Below are 15,584 nucleotides of genomic sequence, written 5' to 3'. Positions count from 1 at the left end.
CCTTGACTAGTAAGACCAACACCCCCCCCCGGCCCCCAATCGCTGCCGCTCTATCATGTCTAAAACAATGAACCCAGGAACATTGAGCTGCCAGTTCAGCTCCTCCTGCGACCAAGTCTCACTAATAGCTACAATGTCATAATTCCACGTGCAGATCCATGCCCTAAGCTCATCCACCTTTCCTATAGTACTCCTTGCACTGAAATATACGCAGTTCAGAACATGCTCAACCTTTTGATTCCTGACTTTTTTTGTAGACCTAACATCATCTTTCTCCACAAGCACTCTAATGTCTGTTCTAGCACTCTGGTTCCCATCCCCACAACTCTAGTTTAAACAAACCCCCCTTCCTCACCCCCATGCAGCTCTAGAAAACCTTTCTGCCAGGATATTAATCCTATGCAAAATCTGCACATCTCTTCCGGTGGCTGGTGCTCACAATAGACCCCAGGACAGAGTTACTTTGTTGAATTTGTTTGTTGCAGCTCTGTTTGTAAAGTCGAGGATGCCATATGTCTATTAAATGGCTCTGCCCCTTGCAGAGATTTGTGAATGGTCAATTTGTTTACATTAAGGCCAGTTAATTAGCTAGATAAGATCTACATGATGTCCACCTGTAATGAGTGGTAAATACAGTACTGTATATACAAAGTGAAGGTCCAAGTTGCTGTGAGGCAGTGCAAGAACAGATGATTCAGAAAACTGACAGATTAACCTCGCAAATAAGGGTAAAATGTTAGGGAACTTTGGAGTGTGGGATGGAACTATAGGATCTTTGGGGTATCTGAGCAGAGGTAGATTTAATGCATCCCATATTTTCAGAACATAGAGATAGAAAAGAGATTGTAGACACTGGAATCTGAAGCAACAATCTGCTACAGGAGACACAAAATGCAAGAGGAACTCCGTAGGCCAGGCAGCATCTATGGAAAGGAATAAGCAGTGGACATTTTGGACCGGGAGTTGTGTGTGTTGCCGTCGATCTTCAGTCTGTTGGCTTCGGTTTTTTGTGTTGGCTTCGATTTCCATCATCTGCAGATACTCTTATGTTTGGGAATCTGCTGTAGGAAATGATGGCGTTGAGCAGCATTTGTGGGAGGAAAGGATTTGGAAAAGGAAGTCCTGATATGGGGTTTCAAACTGAAACATCAACAATTCCTTTCCTCACACATATGCTGCTCGACCTGCTGAATTCCTCCAGCAGATTGTTACCTAGAGATTGTCTAATTCCTCAGTCAAATTCATTTTGTAGTATGTATCAGGGAAAAATTGTTTGGGCAGATATAGTTCATGGATCTCTGCTTCAAACTGAGTGCAAACAAACCAATCTCACCTCACATACAAGTTTCCAGCTTTCTGCTTCTGGTGGTGCCTGGTGGCATTTGCAGGATATGTGAAGGTCATCCCAAGATGAAATGAAGTTCTAGAAAAAAAAATGATGATGTTAACCATTTAAATACAAAATGTGGTTAATGAGGTGAGAAAAGAAGAACATTGCAGTGCTTTCAGAGGAAGTGGTGGAAAATTAATGGAGAACGTAAATAGTCTAAATGAAATATAGGATATCTTTCTGGCTGAATTGTTAGTTTGCTAAGGAGATTTATTGGGTAAAGGCAAGCTTTCCATCTTCAATGCTCTTCTGAAACCACGAGAATACAAACAACAGATTCTGGAAAGACTCAACAGATCAACACACATATGCTGCTTGTTTTGATGGAAGGTCATTAATCTGATATATACATTCGGTTTCTTTCTCTACAAATTTGCCTGTCCTTCTGAATGGTTCCAGCATTTTTGTTGCTGGATTTCCAGTATCTGCGGTGTTTTGCTTTTGAACGGCAGGATCCCATCCAAAGTATTACATCCTAGTTACGTGGGACTTGCTCGGTACTGAAGTGCCAACGCAGAATTGGACCTGCATTCAGGAGATGAGGTTGGTCGCAAGAGTGTTCAACTCACCAGTAGCAAACAGTCAAGTTTATGTGAATAAGAGTTCAAAGTTAGTAACCATGAATGTTGTGACCCTGGGTAAAATAAATTTTTCATAGCACAAGAGGCCATTCAACACACCCATCCTGTGCTGTCTCTCCAAGAGTTACGCAGCTGACACTTGAATGGATCTCCTATAAGCTAAAGAGGAAATCTTGATCTCCTGATCTACCTCATTTCGACCCATCCTCTTTATTTGTCTGTCTATCTATCTATCTGTCCCCCAACTTAACCCTAGCTTAATCACAGGACAATTTACAATTAATCTACCAGCCGGTCCATCTTTTGGACTGTGGGAGGAAACTGGAGCATCCTGAGGAACCCCACACAGTCATGGGGAGAACGTCCAAACTCTTCACAGAGAGTGGCGGGAATTGATCCCAGGTTGGCTTTACCGTAAAGCGTTGTGCTAACCACTGTGCTACCATGCTGCTTTTTCTGCAGCTGCAACACTACATTCCGCATTTTGTTTGCTTTTTATTGTCCTGAAGTGTAGTATAAAGTGATCTGCCTGGATGGCATGCAAACAAAGTGTTTCACTTCATCTTGGTACAGGTAACAATAATAAAACAAAGCAACACACACAAAATGCTGGGGGGAGCTCAGCAGGGCAGGTAGCATCTATAGAAAATAGTAAACAATCGACACTTTGGGCTGAGACCCTTCAGGACTGAAGGAGTGTTTTGGCCCAAAACGTGGACTATTTACGCTTTTCCATAGATGCCACCTGGCCTGCTGAGTTCCTCCAGCATTTTGTGTGTGTTGCCTTGGATCTCCAGCACCTGCAGATTTTCTTCTGTTTGTAGTAATATAGCAATACCAAGCAGGTCCCATCCTCCCCTGTCCTTTCTCTGGAGCCATGAAATTTCTTTTCTCTTCACTACAGGTCTAATTTTAAATTCTCTTTTTGGAAGCAAAGAAGAAATTAACATCTTTACAATTGCAGAGCTGGGGCAGAGGATATCAGAACCAGTAAGATTCATCACAGTAAAAAGGAGTGAAATTTCTCTGGACAATGAAGGCATCTTTGTCTGATTATGAGTGACAACAGACTACACTTGCTTGCCTTTGCTGAAATGTACTGGGTTCTGCTGTAATGGTATAAAACGTGTATTGAAATTTCACATGTTTTTATTCTGCAGCACCCCCTTCATCAATCTCTGTCATCGCAGCAGATACACCAGCCCCTTTCAGTCGGTACGAAGCACAGAATTTCACATTGGTTTGCATCGTGTCCGGAGGAAAGCCAGCCCCCACGGTATGTTACAGCATGAGAGAGGGGCAAAGTGATTTTTTACCCCCTCACCTCCTTCTCCCTTTGAGATTGGTCCTCACTATTTTGTGAAGCCAAGGTAATGACAATGTATCTGTGCTGCAGTGAGAGGTAACCAAGCCAGGGCAGCTTTTAACAAGCTGCCTCACCAGTAAGTGGTTCTTCGCCTGCTCTTTCTTTCTAAAGAGGCAGACAAAGTCTAAATCAGATTGATGGGAAATACTCAGAAACTCAGCAGGTCAAGTTGTACCCATGGAGAGCAAAACAGATTTCACATTTCAGGTCGATGACCTTTCGTAGGAACTAGGGACTTTAAGAATAGAGTTACATTTCACTGCTTCTGAATGTTTATCTTTGTGCTCTGCTGCACCTTGTTAAGCCTTTGAAGTATTCCTACTCGCCAATAGATAACTTGCCAGAAGGGTGGTTTAAATGCTTTCATGGCTGGTTATGTTTGCTGAATGAAGAGCTTCCATCAAACCAAACATAAAAGCTTTTCCAATTTCTTATCCAGTCCCTTCTTCCAAAGAGCATGCAAGACCTGACTGACAGAAAATCCCTATCTCATCTGATCAATAATCCGAGTGTTCAATATTTTTCAATTTATAATGTATCAGAAGGAAAGAAACATGTTGCTGTCTAATAGTGTTTGAGTGACTTGGAATGTTCCACTAACACCCACTATGCTGGAGGTATCAACCTATTCCACACAGCCAGAGATCAAATCTCTGCGCATGTTTCCTTTTCACCCTTGATGTGAATTTCACTCCACTCTCCCATTTTAACTGTCTGGTAGAAATTTATGAGGTCAAAGTTGGGCAATGGAGTTGTCCCATCTCCAGTTGTGCCAGATCATGCCCATTTAGATTTTCTTCCTCACTGAGAAGAACTGGAGAAATGTGGCAAGAGAGTGGATCAACAAAATGCATTGATTTGTGAGATTGGTTAGTTATTGGCTATTGATAAGAGATGTTGTGCTCTGCCCTGCTCCATGAAGTTTTTGATATCTGTTTATGTTCCTGCTAGGTGTACTTCAAGCGAGATGGTGAACTGGTTGAAGTTCTCCATGTGTCCCAGACATCGCCTGAGACAAATGTGAAAAAGGGTCGCATGCCTCAGAGTCTAATCAGTCGGGATATGGATGACACTAAGCTACAGAAGTCATTGTCCTTGCTGGATTTTGAAAGCAGGGGAAGACTTTTTACTGAGAGGCCCTCCTCAAGCATCACTGATAGCATTGTTTCAGCAACAACCGAAGCAGAAAGAATTCCAGAGACGGTCATCAGCCGAGAGTTCCCGAGATGGATATTTCCCAGCGATCCAGCATATCTGTTCCGACATACACAGATACCTGTCAGTGATGGGACAGTTGAAGTACGTGCCATGATCACCTGGACATTGAACCCTGACCTGGACGATAATGCTCTGTTCAGCTGTGAGGTGAAGCACCCAGCTCTGACAATGCCAATGCAATCTGAGGTGATACTGGGTGAGTCAAAGAGATTCTTATTTCAACTTGTAACACGGGTTAGAGGACAATGTTATTGAACAATATTTACTATATTCCAGCCAACTGTCTGGAGGAGCATTCCTCCTTGGCAGATTGACTAAGAAGCCTGGGAAGAATTTATAAAGACATAGATATAGAAATCTACAGCACATAACAGTCCCTTTGGCCCACAATGTTGTGCCGACCATGTAAACTATTCCAGAAACTGCCTAGAATTTCCCTACTGCATAGCTCTCTAATTTTCTAAGCTCCATGTACCTATCTAAGAGTCCCTTAAAATACCCTATTGTATCCGCCTCTATCAGCTTCACTGGCAGTGCATTCCATGCACCCACCACCTTCTGTGTGAAAAACTTACCTCTGACATCCCCTTTGTACCTACTTCCAAGCACCTCAAAACTATGAAACTATGCCCCCCGCCCCACCGTGTTAGCCATTTCAGCCCTGGGAAAAAGCCTCTGGCTATCCACATGATCAATGCCTCTGTTTATGTAGCATAATTTATGATCTTGAGATGTTAGCTTTACAACTAATGACATATTTTTGAAGAACTGTCAATGTTTTGACTCACTGGCTCTGAAATGGAGTGAATAACCTACCTCTCAGAGTCAGCTGCGGTCGGGTGCTTCCAATGCATCGGCAAGTTGTCGGCGCTTGGAGGTTCACAGCAGGGAGAGTTTCTCCCTTCTACCGTCTGTGTGAGATGATGAGACGATCGGGACTTTGAGACTATTTTTTACCATGCCCATGGTCTGCTCTTTATCAAATTATGGTATTGCTTTGCATTGTTGTAACTATATGTTATAATTATGTGGTTTTGTCAGTTTTAGTCTTGGTTTGTCCTTTTTTTTATGATATCATTCTGGAGGAACATTGTATCATTTTTAATGCATGCATTTCTAAATGACCATAAACGAGGACTAAGTGTCCTCGTAATCTAATCTAATCTAATTTAATCTCAGAAGCATTAAAAATTGGTTGGAGAAACATAAGGCTCCAGATCTTCAAATTGTACTTGAGAATCTTTGAAGCTGACCTGGGAAAGATAGACAATTTAATGCCTTATCCAAATAATGGCATCTTTGAGAATATGGCACTGTCTCAGCTGATTGTGTGGTCATCCCCTTTAGACAGGAAATAAAAACCCTCAGCCTTTTATCTCAAATATAGCCCTGCTCCTCTGTCCAAGCATTAGTCATGGGACCTCTGTACTGTTTGGAATTGAGTCATCCCAGTTTTGGGCAGAGTCCACAGTTTCCCTCAACATCAATAGGAGGTTTTGTTTAATGTCAATTAGCAATAACTTAAGATGTTCTGACAATAATCAAAGATCAGAGGTCAAACTCTTCCCTATGCACCTTGCATGTTTCCAGCTTGTGTAATATCAATGAAGACTTCATTGTTTGGAGAGGATTATGATCATGGAGATAAACTCAATTACCCTGGAGGCAAGGTACTAGTGTTCTAGGCCTCCCAAAGAGAATTGGGAACATCTGTTCAGATAGTGATGGAAGCAGAAAGTGTGGTTAAAGTTTGCAAGCCCTAGAACTGACTATTTCTGTGCTAATAAGGTTACCATGCACAGCAGGAGGTTCTGTACATAAGATCTACCATCTGAAAGCATTCTTTATTTGAAACATACGCTGCTCAATTTCAGTCAACAAAATAGCAGGTATTGAAGCTTAAGCATCAATACAGAGTATTGATCAGCCTCTGGGCTGGATGCTTTAGGGCTGCTCAGCCCCAAGAGTTATTGGGACTGAAATTGGACTTCGGTAACACTAAAAAAGCAATGGAAACTGGGCAATCTGCCTTCCACAGAATGGAAAATGTTGAAAGTAGAGTGTAATCGATTCTGCTGATTTATTTATGCTCATTTTATGATCTGTTTCACATCAAATGTCTTTAAGAAATAGGACAGGACAATGAAGAGGATAATTATTCCTATGATGGGTCGAAATAGGATGGGAAATAAAATTGCTTCCTAAATAATAGGCTAACTGGTGTCACAGGTTGTATAAGATCACCAGTTCAAAGTCACATGAGATGGTGAGCAGTAGTTCACAAACCATGCCATTCAGGGATGAGCTAATATTATTTTTCTGTGACTGTATGTGCTATCATAACTATATGTGCTGTGTGTGACTGTGTCTTACATTTTGACCCCATAGGAACTCTGTTTCATTTAGCTGTATACATGCCTATGCTTAAATGACAATTAAACTTGAACTTGAACTTAATTTTGAATAATCACAGTTCCCACAAAGCTGCCTACTGACTCCTAGTCCAACCACTAGGCTAAGATGCTGACAGATCACTTCGACATTTGCTATGGGAGAAATAGAGATTGAGGTGAGAATTGGCTTTTGGCATTGTCAGACAAATTCAAAGAGATTTTATCCAAGGGTCTCACACACCATCAAGCACTCCTTCCATATATCTTGTTGTGCAGACAATGGCTTATTTGGATAGTGTAAATAGACGGGTCTCTACCAAAGGAGGTGTAAAGCGCTGCTTGCCTCTGCTAGCCTGGGCAAGATGCAGCACCTGCTTAGACCCTGCTCAAGGTCACGTGAAGCCATGAGAGCAGGTGGTGGGTGGTCGTATGAGCAGCTGGTGCATATCACAACTCCTGGTTATGTGACCACCGATATGAGGCAGACAACCTTTGATGAGTATTGTGAATGGCTGGGGTCATCCATCTTGTAAAGACGCTGCCCAGAAGAAGGCAATGGAAATCCACTTTAGTAGAAAAATTTGCCAAGAACAATCATGGTCATGGAGAGATCATGATTGCCCAAGTTGTATGATATAGTGCATAATGACTGAAATAGATGAAAGCTATTCCCAGGTGCAAGTAGTTCCAGGAAAAGAGGACACAGAATTCAGAGAGCACAAAATCAATTTGTGCCTTCAAAACGGTCCTGGATAGACATTTGAGTGACAATAATTTCCCAGGGAAATGGGGAGAATGCAGCAGATTGGCACTGACTAGATTTTTCTGCTATGTGCCTGTATCAGCACAATAGGCCAAATAGCTTTCTGTTGATACAAAACAATTCTATGATTGCATAATATTTAGCTGGTTATGATATATGAGAAGCAGTAAATCTGATCCACTTACGTCTGCCCTTGACAGATTTCTGTGCCTTGGTTTATTCAATCATCTGTGGCTCCAGCCCGTTCTCATCCACCATCTGCAAGGCTCAATCATATTACCACATGCACAGTATTCTCTACCTTGCTCATAATGAACTGAGCTCCACAGGCAGATCCAGGCTTGTCAGGTATCATTTGTAGATTATTGGTCAATGAAGGACATACAGTAAAACCCCTTGTCATATGTGCAAGTGCATAAAATTCATCCTGTTAACAGTCATTCCTGAGCCAATGTGCAGGGCATAGGACAGGAATACTGATAGTGGGTTATCAGTCTAGTTGACCGCTTCTCCCAGATGGTGTCAGGCTTCTTGAAAACAATGGCTGCTGCAAATGTTCAGGTTAGTAGAGAGCATTCCATTACATTACATATTTGAACATGAAAGGCAATGAAGAATATTGGGGAAAAAAAGAAATCACTACAACCTGTGGAATGTCATCTGCCCTCTGGTTGAACGTTCTGGTTGGGCGGTCTTTCGTTGATCCTGTTATAGCTACTATTCTAGTTATTTGTTGAGTATGCCCACAGGAAAATGAATCTCAGGGATATTTGGTGACAAATATTCACTTTGATAATAAAATTTATTTTGAACTTTGAACTTTGAATGCCCAAATTCTGGCCTGTTCTTCTAACCAAGCTTATTATATGGTTGATCCTATAAGTTTTTGATCAATGTTAGATTTCCTGGCAAAGATCATAGCATTCTCCTGATTCGATTTCCAGAAAGGATTCATTGGAAAGCAAATGGAAAAGCTAGCAATGGCTGATGCAGTATCTCCCAAGCCAAGGGGTACCGAACCTCCAACTATTGCCTCAATTCACAGTAGCGTAGCGGGTTAGAACAACATTATTGCAGCTCGGGGCATTGGAGTTCAGAGTTCAATTTCCGCCACTGTCCGAAAGGAGTTTGCATGTCCTCGCCATGGAATGAGTGGGCTTTCTCCAGGTCTTCCAGTTCCTTCCCACAGTCCAAACACACACTGGTCAGTAGGCTAATTGGTCATTGTAAATTGTCCCGTGATTAGGCTAGAGTTAAATTGGGAGTTGCTGGACGGCATGGCTCGAAGGGCCAGCAGGGCCTGTTTGGCACTGTATCTCAATAAATAAATACAGATAAACAAGCAGGAGACTATTGTAGATGACGTCTGAGAAAATTCCCAATGTGAATGTGTTGGAAAGATCAACAAAGAGTGAAACTTCTTTTGCTATTCAAAGAAATAAAATGAATGATAGTCGCGGAAGAAAATATCAAAATATTGATGAGTGCAGCTTGCATACAGTTAAATCCCATTCTTCTATCATACCCTTCCATGCTGACCTGTACTGTCACCCCGTCCTCTAGAAGGAATTTAAAATTATTATCCTCATTGTCAAATCCCATCAAGGTTTCACTCCCCTTGCGATTCATTTTGCAGTCTTCTCCAGCATTTCTCTCCTTCCCATTGGTTTCCCTAACACCAAACTCCGTACAAATGTCATTTATTTTCTTATGGAGCAGAGCTTTAAGCTGCCTTGACGTGTTACCTCTTTAAAAAATCTTCTCAGAACTCATGTCTTATCAGGTTTTCAATCACTTTGCCTAATCCTCTCAGAGTTTTGGGTGCACAGTCCTTTTCTCCTCTGTCAAGGGTGGCAGGACATTTTCCTACATAAAAGGTACTGTATAAATGCATGTTATTCTTGTTGAAGCAGCATGATTTAATCAGAAGAGAAACAGCCTCAGGAATGTTGGTTCCAGCAGCCACAATAACAGTCTCACTGACAGCCCATTCATCCAGTCTGAACATACTTACAACAGAATAATTTGAATTTTTTTACCCGAAATAAGATTGTGGGTACACTGTATGTATAAAGTAGGACAGAGATGATGGAATGCTTTATGGTATGCTGAAGGATGCATAATTCAGACTATGTTTGAATTATCTGAGGATTGTCATTTGATTTCTGAAAAATTTTACAAATCCAAATCATCTGAAATTTAAATCTTTGAAGAAGGTAAAAGAATGACCCAATGTATAGAATGCAGTCAATGAACTAAATGGTTAAATGTTTTCCAGAGAACTTCACTTCCTGCTCCATGCAGAATGATGATAGAAATGGTTCCCCCTTCTCCCTTTCTCGCAGGCTAACTCTCCACAGTGTGCCACATCCTAAAACTGTTCCTGCCTCGGAAAATCAAAAGAAGAAGAAAGCAACAAATGCTGGAAATCTAAAATAAAAACAGAAAATGCTGGAAGTACTCAGTGGGTCAGTTAGCACTTGTGGAAAGAGAAACTTAGTTAATGTGTCAGATCAAACACCCTTTGTTGAAACTGGGAAAGAGAGGAAACAAGTTACTGTTGAAGAGAGGTTGGGGCAGACAGATAGGAAAACAGAGTGGGGGAAGACCAGGGGTTGCCGTGGCAACCTCAGCCAAGGCCTCACTTTCAGCAACTGCATTCCTTTCTTATTCAATTCTGAGCCTGGTACGATGCTGAACTCTTCTTCCACCCCTCTGTTCCTATGCCTATTTCTTTGGCCAGGAATTTTCACTGCAGACAGAATTTAATGCAGACAAGTGTGAGCTGTTGCACTCTGCGAGGACAAACCAGGGCAGGACTTACAGAGTGACCGGTAGGACACCAAGACGTGCAGTAGGAGAGAGGGATCCGGAAGTACAGATCCATAGTTCCGTGGAAGTGATGTTTAAGGGAACATGAGGGGGGACATCTTTATGCAGAGGGTGGTAAGAGTGTGGAACAGGTTGGCAGCAGAAGTCATGGATGAGGTTTTGATTTCAACACTTAACAGAATTTTGGATAAGTTAATGGATGGGAGGGGAAATGTGGGGCTATGATCCGGGTACAGATCAATGGGTCTAGGTGGAATAATAGTTTGGCATTGATTACATGGGACAAAGGGCATGTTTCTGTGTTGTAGTGTTCTATGACTCAATGACTCTTTCATCCATCTCCAGAATTGCTGGTCAACCTGATCAATCTCTCAGTTCTAGTGTTCTTATCGTCTCTGGACTTATTCATTATAAATTGTCAATGCAACAGTGAGGGAGTCAATTTGTCAGTTCCCTCTATTCACTCTAAACTGCTCCCTTCATTCTATTTAATAAAGACCACATAGCTCCGTTAGCAGCTTATCACCATGGCACCTCTGGCCTCTCCCAATCAGAGGTCTTTCATTTATTCCATCCAGAACCTCTCCCACCCGATCTTAACTAATTCTCTTACCTTTCTTGCCTGACTTAACGTGAAATATTAGCTCCGTTATTCTCCTCGTAAATACTGCCTGCCCTGCTGAGTATTTCCATCACTTTCTGTCTTTATTTCTGTGTCTCTCTCTTGTCTGTCAAGTGCCTGGATGGTAATTTCCGTGGCTGTGACCAGTGTGCATTATTCTTCCTTAAACTCTGTCACCTTTGGGATGGTTGATCATGGATTCTTTCTCGAGTGCCTCACCTTATATCTAACTTACTAAGTTACTTTCTAAATTACCTCCTTTGCTAAGTTATGTTTTTTTTACCATTCGCATGGTCTGCTCTTTATCAAATTATGGTATCGCTTTGCACTGCTGTAACTATATGTTACAATTATGTCGTCTTGTCAGTGTTAGTCTTTGGTTTGTCTTGTTTTTTTGTGATATCACTGGAGGAACATTGTATAATTTCTGAATGCATGCATGCATTTCTAAATGACAATAGACGAGGACTGAGTCATCTCATAATCTAATTCAGATTTTCATGGCAGTAACAGTTGTATCTCCCATGCCTATTCCTTTCCTGAGCATTTGATATTCTCTTTATCATATTTATGCTATGCTTCTGCAGAGGTCTGGCCCATATCCATTAATCACTGTTGAAATCCAGTTCTATCTTCCCTCCATTTTGTTTGGCCCTGTTATCACCTCTGCATTGTGGAACTACTTGTCAGCCAGGAGACTGAGATGAGCTATTATCGCCTATAGCTGCTGATGAGAGAAAAGTTATTGTCGTCCGTGCCCACCATAAAATCTGCATGCCAGCCACAGATTTCGTCTCTGCCCCAGCCATTGTCTCAGCCAAAACACAAGAGACTGCAGATGCTCGAATCTGATGCAGCAATCTGCTGGAAGAACTCCGTAGCTCAAGGAAGGAATTGTTTATGCTTCATGTCAAAACATTCCATCAGGACTCATCTATATAAAACCCTGTCCTGATGCAACGTTTTCAACCCAAATCGTTGGCAATTACCTTTCCTTCCAAAGCTGCTGCTCAACATGCTGAGTTCTTCCAGCAAATTGTTTAGCCAGACTGTTTACAGCCTTGGTGTTCTGTACAACCCTGAGCTGAACAGCAAACATGGATCCTCTCTGACTCAACAACTGTATGCTAACATCACTGAATTCTGCACCTGCAGCCCATCCTCACTCCTGCTGCCACTGCTGTCTAAAGCTGATTGTTAAAGACCTCTTGGTCAACTTCTTGTTTAACTTTCACAAAGAGAATTTTCTCGTCTGGGCTAATGATCTGGAGGGATGCAGACTGGAACATTAGTTCATGGCAAAGGTGTAAGAGAGGGTAAGCATGTAACCACAAGATCATTATTACCCTGTCAGGAATTAATTTTGCTATCTTCACCTGGTCTTGCTGAAATATGATTCAAGGCTCATTGTAAACTTCCTCTGAAGTCGTCTGCCAAAGCACTCAGTTGTTTCAAATAGTCTCTCTGTGCATTAAGCCCCATTTAAACATGACTTAATTTGATTCCTCATTCGCAATGTCAGCCATTTACCATAGTTTCAGCCCCCACTGAATAATGCATTCTTTCATCCCTTTCTAAATCCTACAAAAAAGTAGTGGATACAGCTCAGCCCATCATGGGTAAAGCCCTCCCAACCATTGAGCACCTCTACATGAAACACTGTCACAGGAAACAGCATCCATCATCAGAGACCCCCACCACCCAGGTCATGTTCTGTTCTCGCTGCTTCCATCAGGATGAAGGTACAAGAGCCTCAGGGCTCACACCGTCTGGTCAGGAACAGTTATTACCCCTCAACCATCAGGCTCCTGAGCCAAAGATAACCTCACTCCACTTTACTTGCCCCATCATTGAAATGTTTCCACAACTAATGGACTCACTTTCAGGGATTCTTCATCTCATGTTCTTGATATTTATTGCTTATTTATTTATTTATTTATTTTATTATTATTATTATTATTATTATTATTATTATTATTATTATTTGTTATTTCCTCTCTTTGTATTTGCACAGTTTGTTGTCTTTTGTGCTCTGGTTGAATGCAGTCTTTCATTGATTCTGTTATGGTTATTATTCTATAGATTTATTGAGCTTGCCCTCAAGAAAATAAGCCTCAGGGTTGTATGTGGTGACGTATATATACTCTGATAATAACATTTACTTTGAACTTTTATTTCTGTAATCTTCTCCAGTCTGACAATTACCACCCCTCCTTAACACTCTCTGCTTGGTTCTACAGATGTGCCGAACCTTTCATATATCGTTGACTGCGTACAACTGGGTGGGCCATGTTCTAACTGCTGGGATCTTTGAAAGTCATCCGGCACCAAATGATCTTGAGGCTTCTGTTCTATGAAAATTTCATGCCTATACCCAGCATTGCTCAGCCAGCTTGTGCAGTCAAAGGCTGGTTTTTACAGATCTTAATGACCCTGACAACAAAAGCTAAACTTTCCTTGTTTTAAATTAGAAAGAGTGAGTAAATGAGGCTGAGTAAGCTGCAGGGCCAGACAGGAAGCATAAGTAGACAGGAAGCATAAGTGGACACTCAGGTCAGGACATTATGTCTGACCCCAGGGCTCAATGGTAGTCCTGGGAGAGAGTGAGAAATCAGATGAGCCCATCAACTTGACATCTAACCCAATGTGGCATAGTCTGGACAATTTGCATTTGATCAGAATCTTGTGAAGAAATGTGTTAGGGCCTTATTATATCTTGAGGACATCCTAAAATATTTTAATACTCGTGGATAAATTTGGAAGTGGTCACGGTCGGTAGATACACAGCTGTAGTAATTTGGATCCCTCATAAAGTCCAAATAGCAGCAGATGGGCAACCAGATAATCTCCCTCTGATAGTTAAGGAGAAAACATTGGCTTTCATATCAGGAAAGCTCCTTTCATTTCTTTGAGGTCCGCTCCAAATGAATATGCAGATTAAGTCTCAGCCTAGCAACTCATCCAAAGACACCAAATCATCTAACCATGCAGCATTGCAGTTAAATGCCAGCCTGGATTACAGACTTCAATCTACAGCCTGCATTTTATTTACGCTCTTCTTAAAACTCAAATTGCCATCTGCAAACCAAGTGGATAATAGTAATCTTTTTTTGAAACTTATTTTTGGGATATGGACAAAACTCATATTTCTCATCAATCTTCTAAGATGATGATGTGATCTTTCTTCTTCAAGCTCTGCAGTCCATGTGATGAAATTGCTTCCACATTGCTGTAGGTAGGGAACTTCCAGAAGATGGTCCAACATTGATGGACATCCGCCACATATGTCTGAGTTGAGATGGTGCATGGAAGTCAAAATGGTGCTGTGCTTGCTATTGGAGAAGCTGCTGAAGAAGTCTTGTTTTGAGCAACGCGGACAAAAAAGGCTTGGCAAAACTACATTGCTTTCTGTAGAATGCAAACTTCTCAAGCTAATCATGATTGTGGTTTGAACACAGTATAAATAATCTGCTCCCTTTCTGCCTCAGGATCACTGTCACCCATGGATGTATACACAATGGAGTAATTACCAAAACAATATAAATGAGGGGCTATTTCAGCTGTCATAGCAATATTGAAACTCCTTTCTTAATTCCATGGAGACTACTTTTCTGATAGGCTGCATTGCCCTTAGCAATGAATCTCAGCCTCCATTAGAATCTCTAAGACTCCTCAAAGAAATCATCCATAAATCCTCTGGGCTGTTTCGCTGTGATTAGAAAAGAGAGAGCGAGGGGGAGAGAAAGAAAGATAGAGAGAGAGGGATAGAAATAGAGACAGAGAGATAAGGGAAAAAGTAAGTAAGAAAGCCAACAGTTAAAAAAGTCTATACTGAAATGGTAAGATGGAATAGGATGGAACAAGGCTCCTGTGAAGCATAAAAGTTGAAGAGAAAACAATTTAAGTAAATGGACATTTTCTCTAATGTTAAATCTATAAAATTCTACCTAAGGATGTTAAAGTCCTAGACATCCCCTGCTGTCTATCTAGTACCAATGAATTATGAAAGCTGCCTGTTAATTAGGTCCATTAACCTTTACACTTACAAGTGTTCACTCGGCAATAGCTTCAACAGGAATTAACCTTGCTTGGTTGGTAACCCTTTTAACTGACTCCAAGACTCACAGCCTACTCGAGATCTTGTGAGCATATAATCTAAAACCATATCCCTGTGTAGTATTGAGGGAACACTGCATTATTGGAAATCCCATCCTCTGCTGTTGCATCATCCATTTGGTTCAGAGTTCCAATAGTATCCAAAGGAGAAGAGCACAGTGTTTCTGTTACTATCTTCAACAGAAGAATATCATGGGACAACATGGTAGCATAGTGGTTAGCACCAAGCTTTAGAGTACAAGTGACATGGGTTCGATTCCCGCCGCTGTCTATAAGGAGTTTGTACGTTCTCCCCGTGACCGC

The 15,584-nt window shown here is 41.5% G+C and overlaps 1 protein-coding gene across 1 annotated transcript in view; it reads left to right on the top strand.

Annotated features, from left to right (window-relative positions):
• Positions 1–15,584, top strand: part of igsf21a (immunoglobin superfamily, member 21a) — a 436,269-nt gene that overhangs the window by 285,063 nt on the left and 135,622 nt on the right. The window contains exons 5-6 of the mRNA XM_072245023.1: positions 3,132–3,247; positions 4,289–4,751. Coding sequence (XP_072101124.1) covers positions 3,132–3,247; positions 4,289–4,751 — 579 coding nt within the window. The remainder of the gene's footprint in view (positions 1–3,131; positions 3,248–4,288; positions 4,752–15,584) is intronic.

Source organism: Mobula birostris, chromosome 27, assembly GCF_030028105.1.
Source record: "Mobula birostris isolate sMobBir1 chromosome 27, sMobBir1.hap1, whole genome shotgun sequence".
NCBI lineage: Eukaryota > Metazoa > Chordata > Chondrichthyes > Myliobatiformes > Myliobatidae > Mobula > Mobula birostris.
This window is presented reverse-complemented; position numbering and strand designations above follow the sequence as displayed.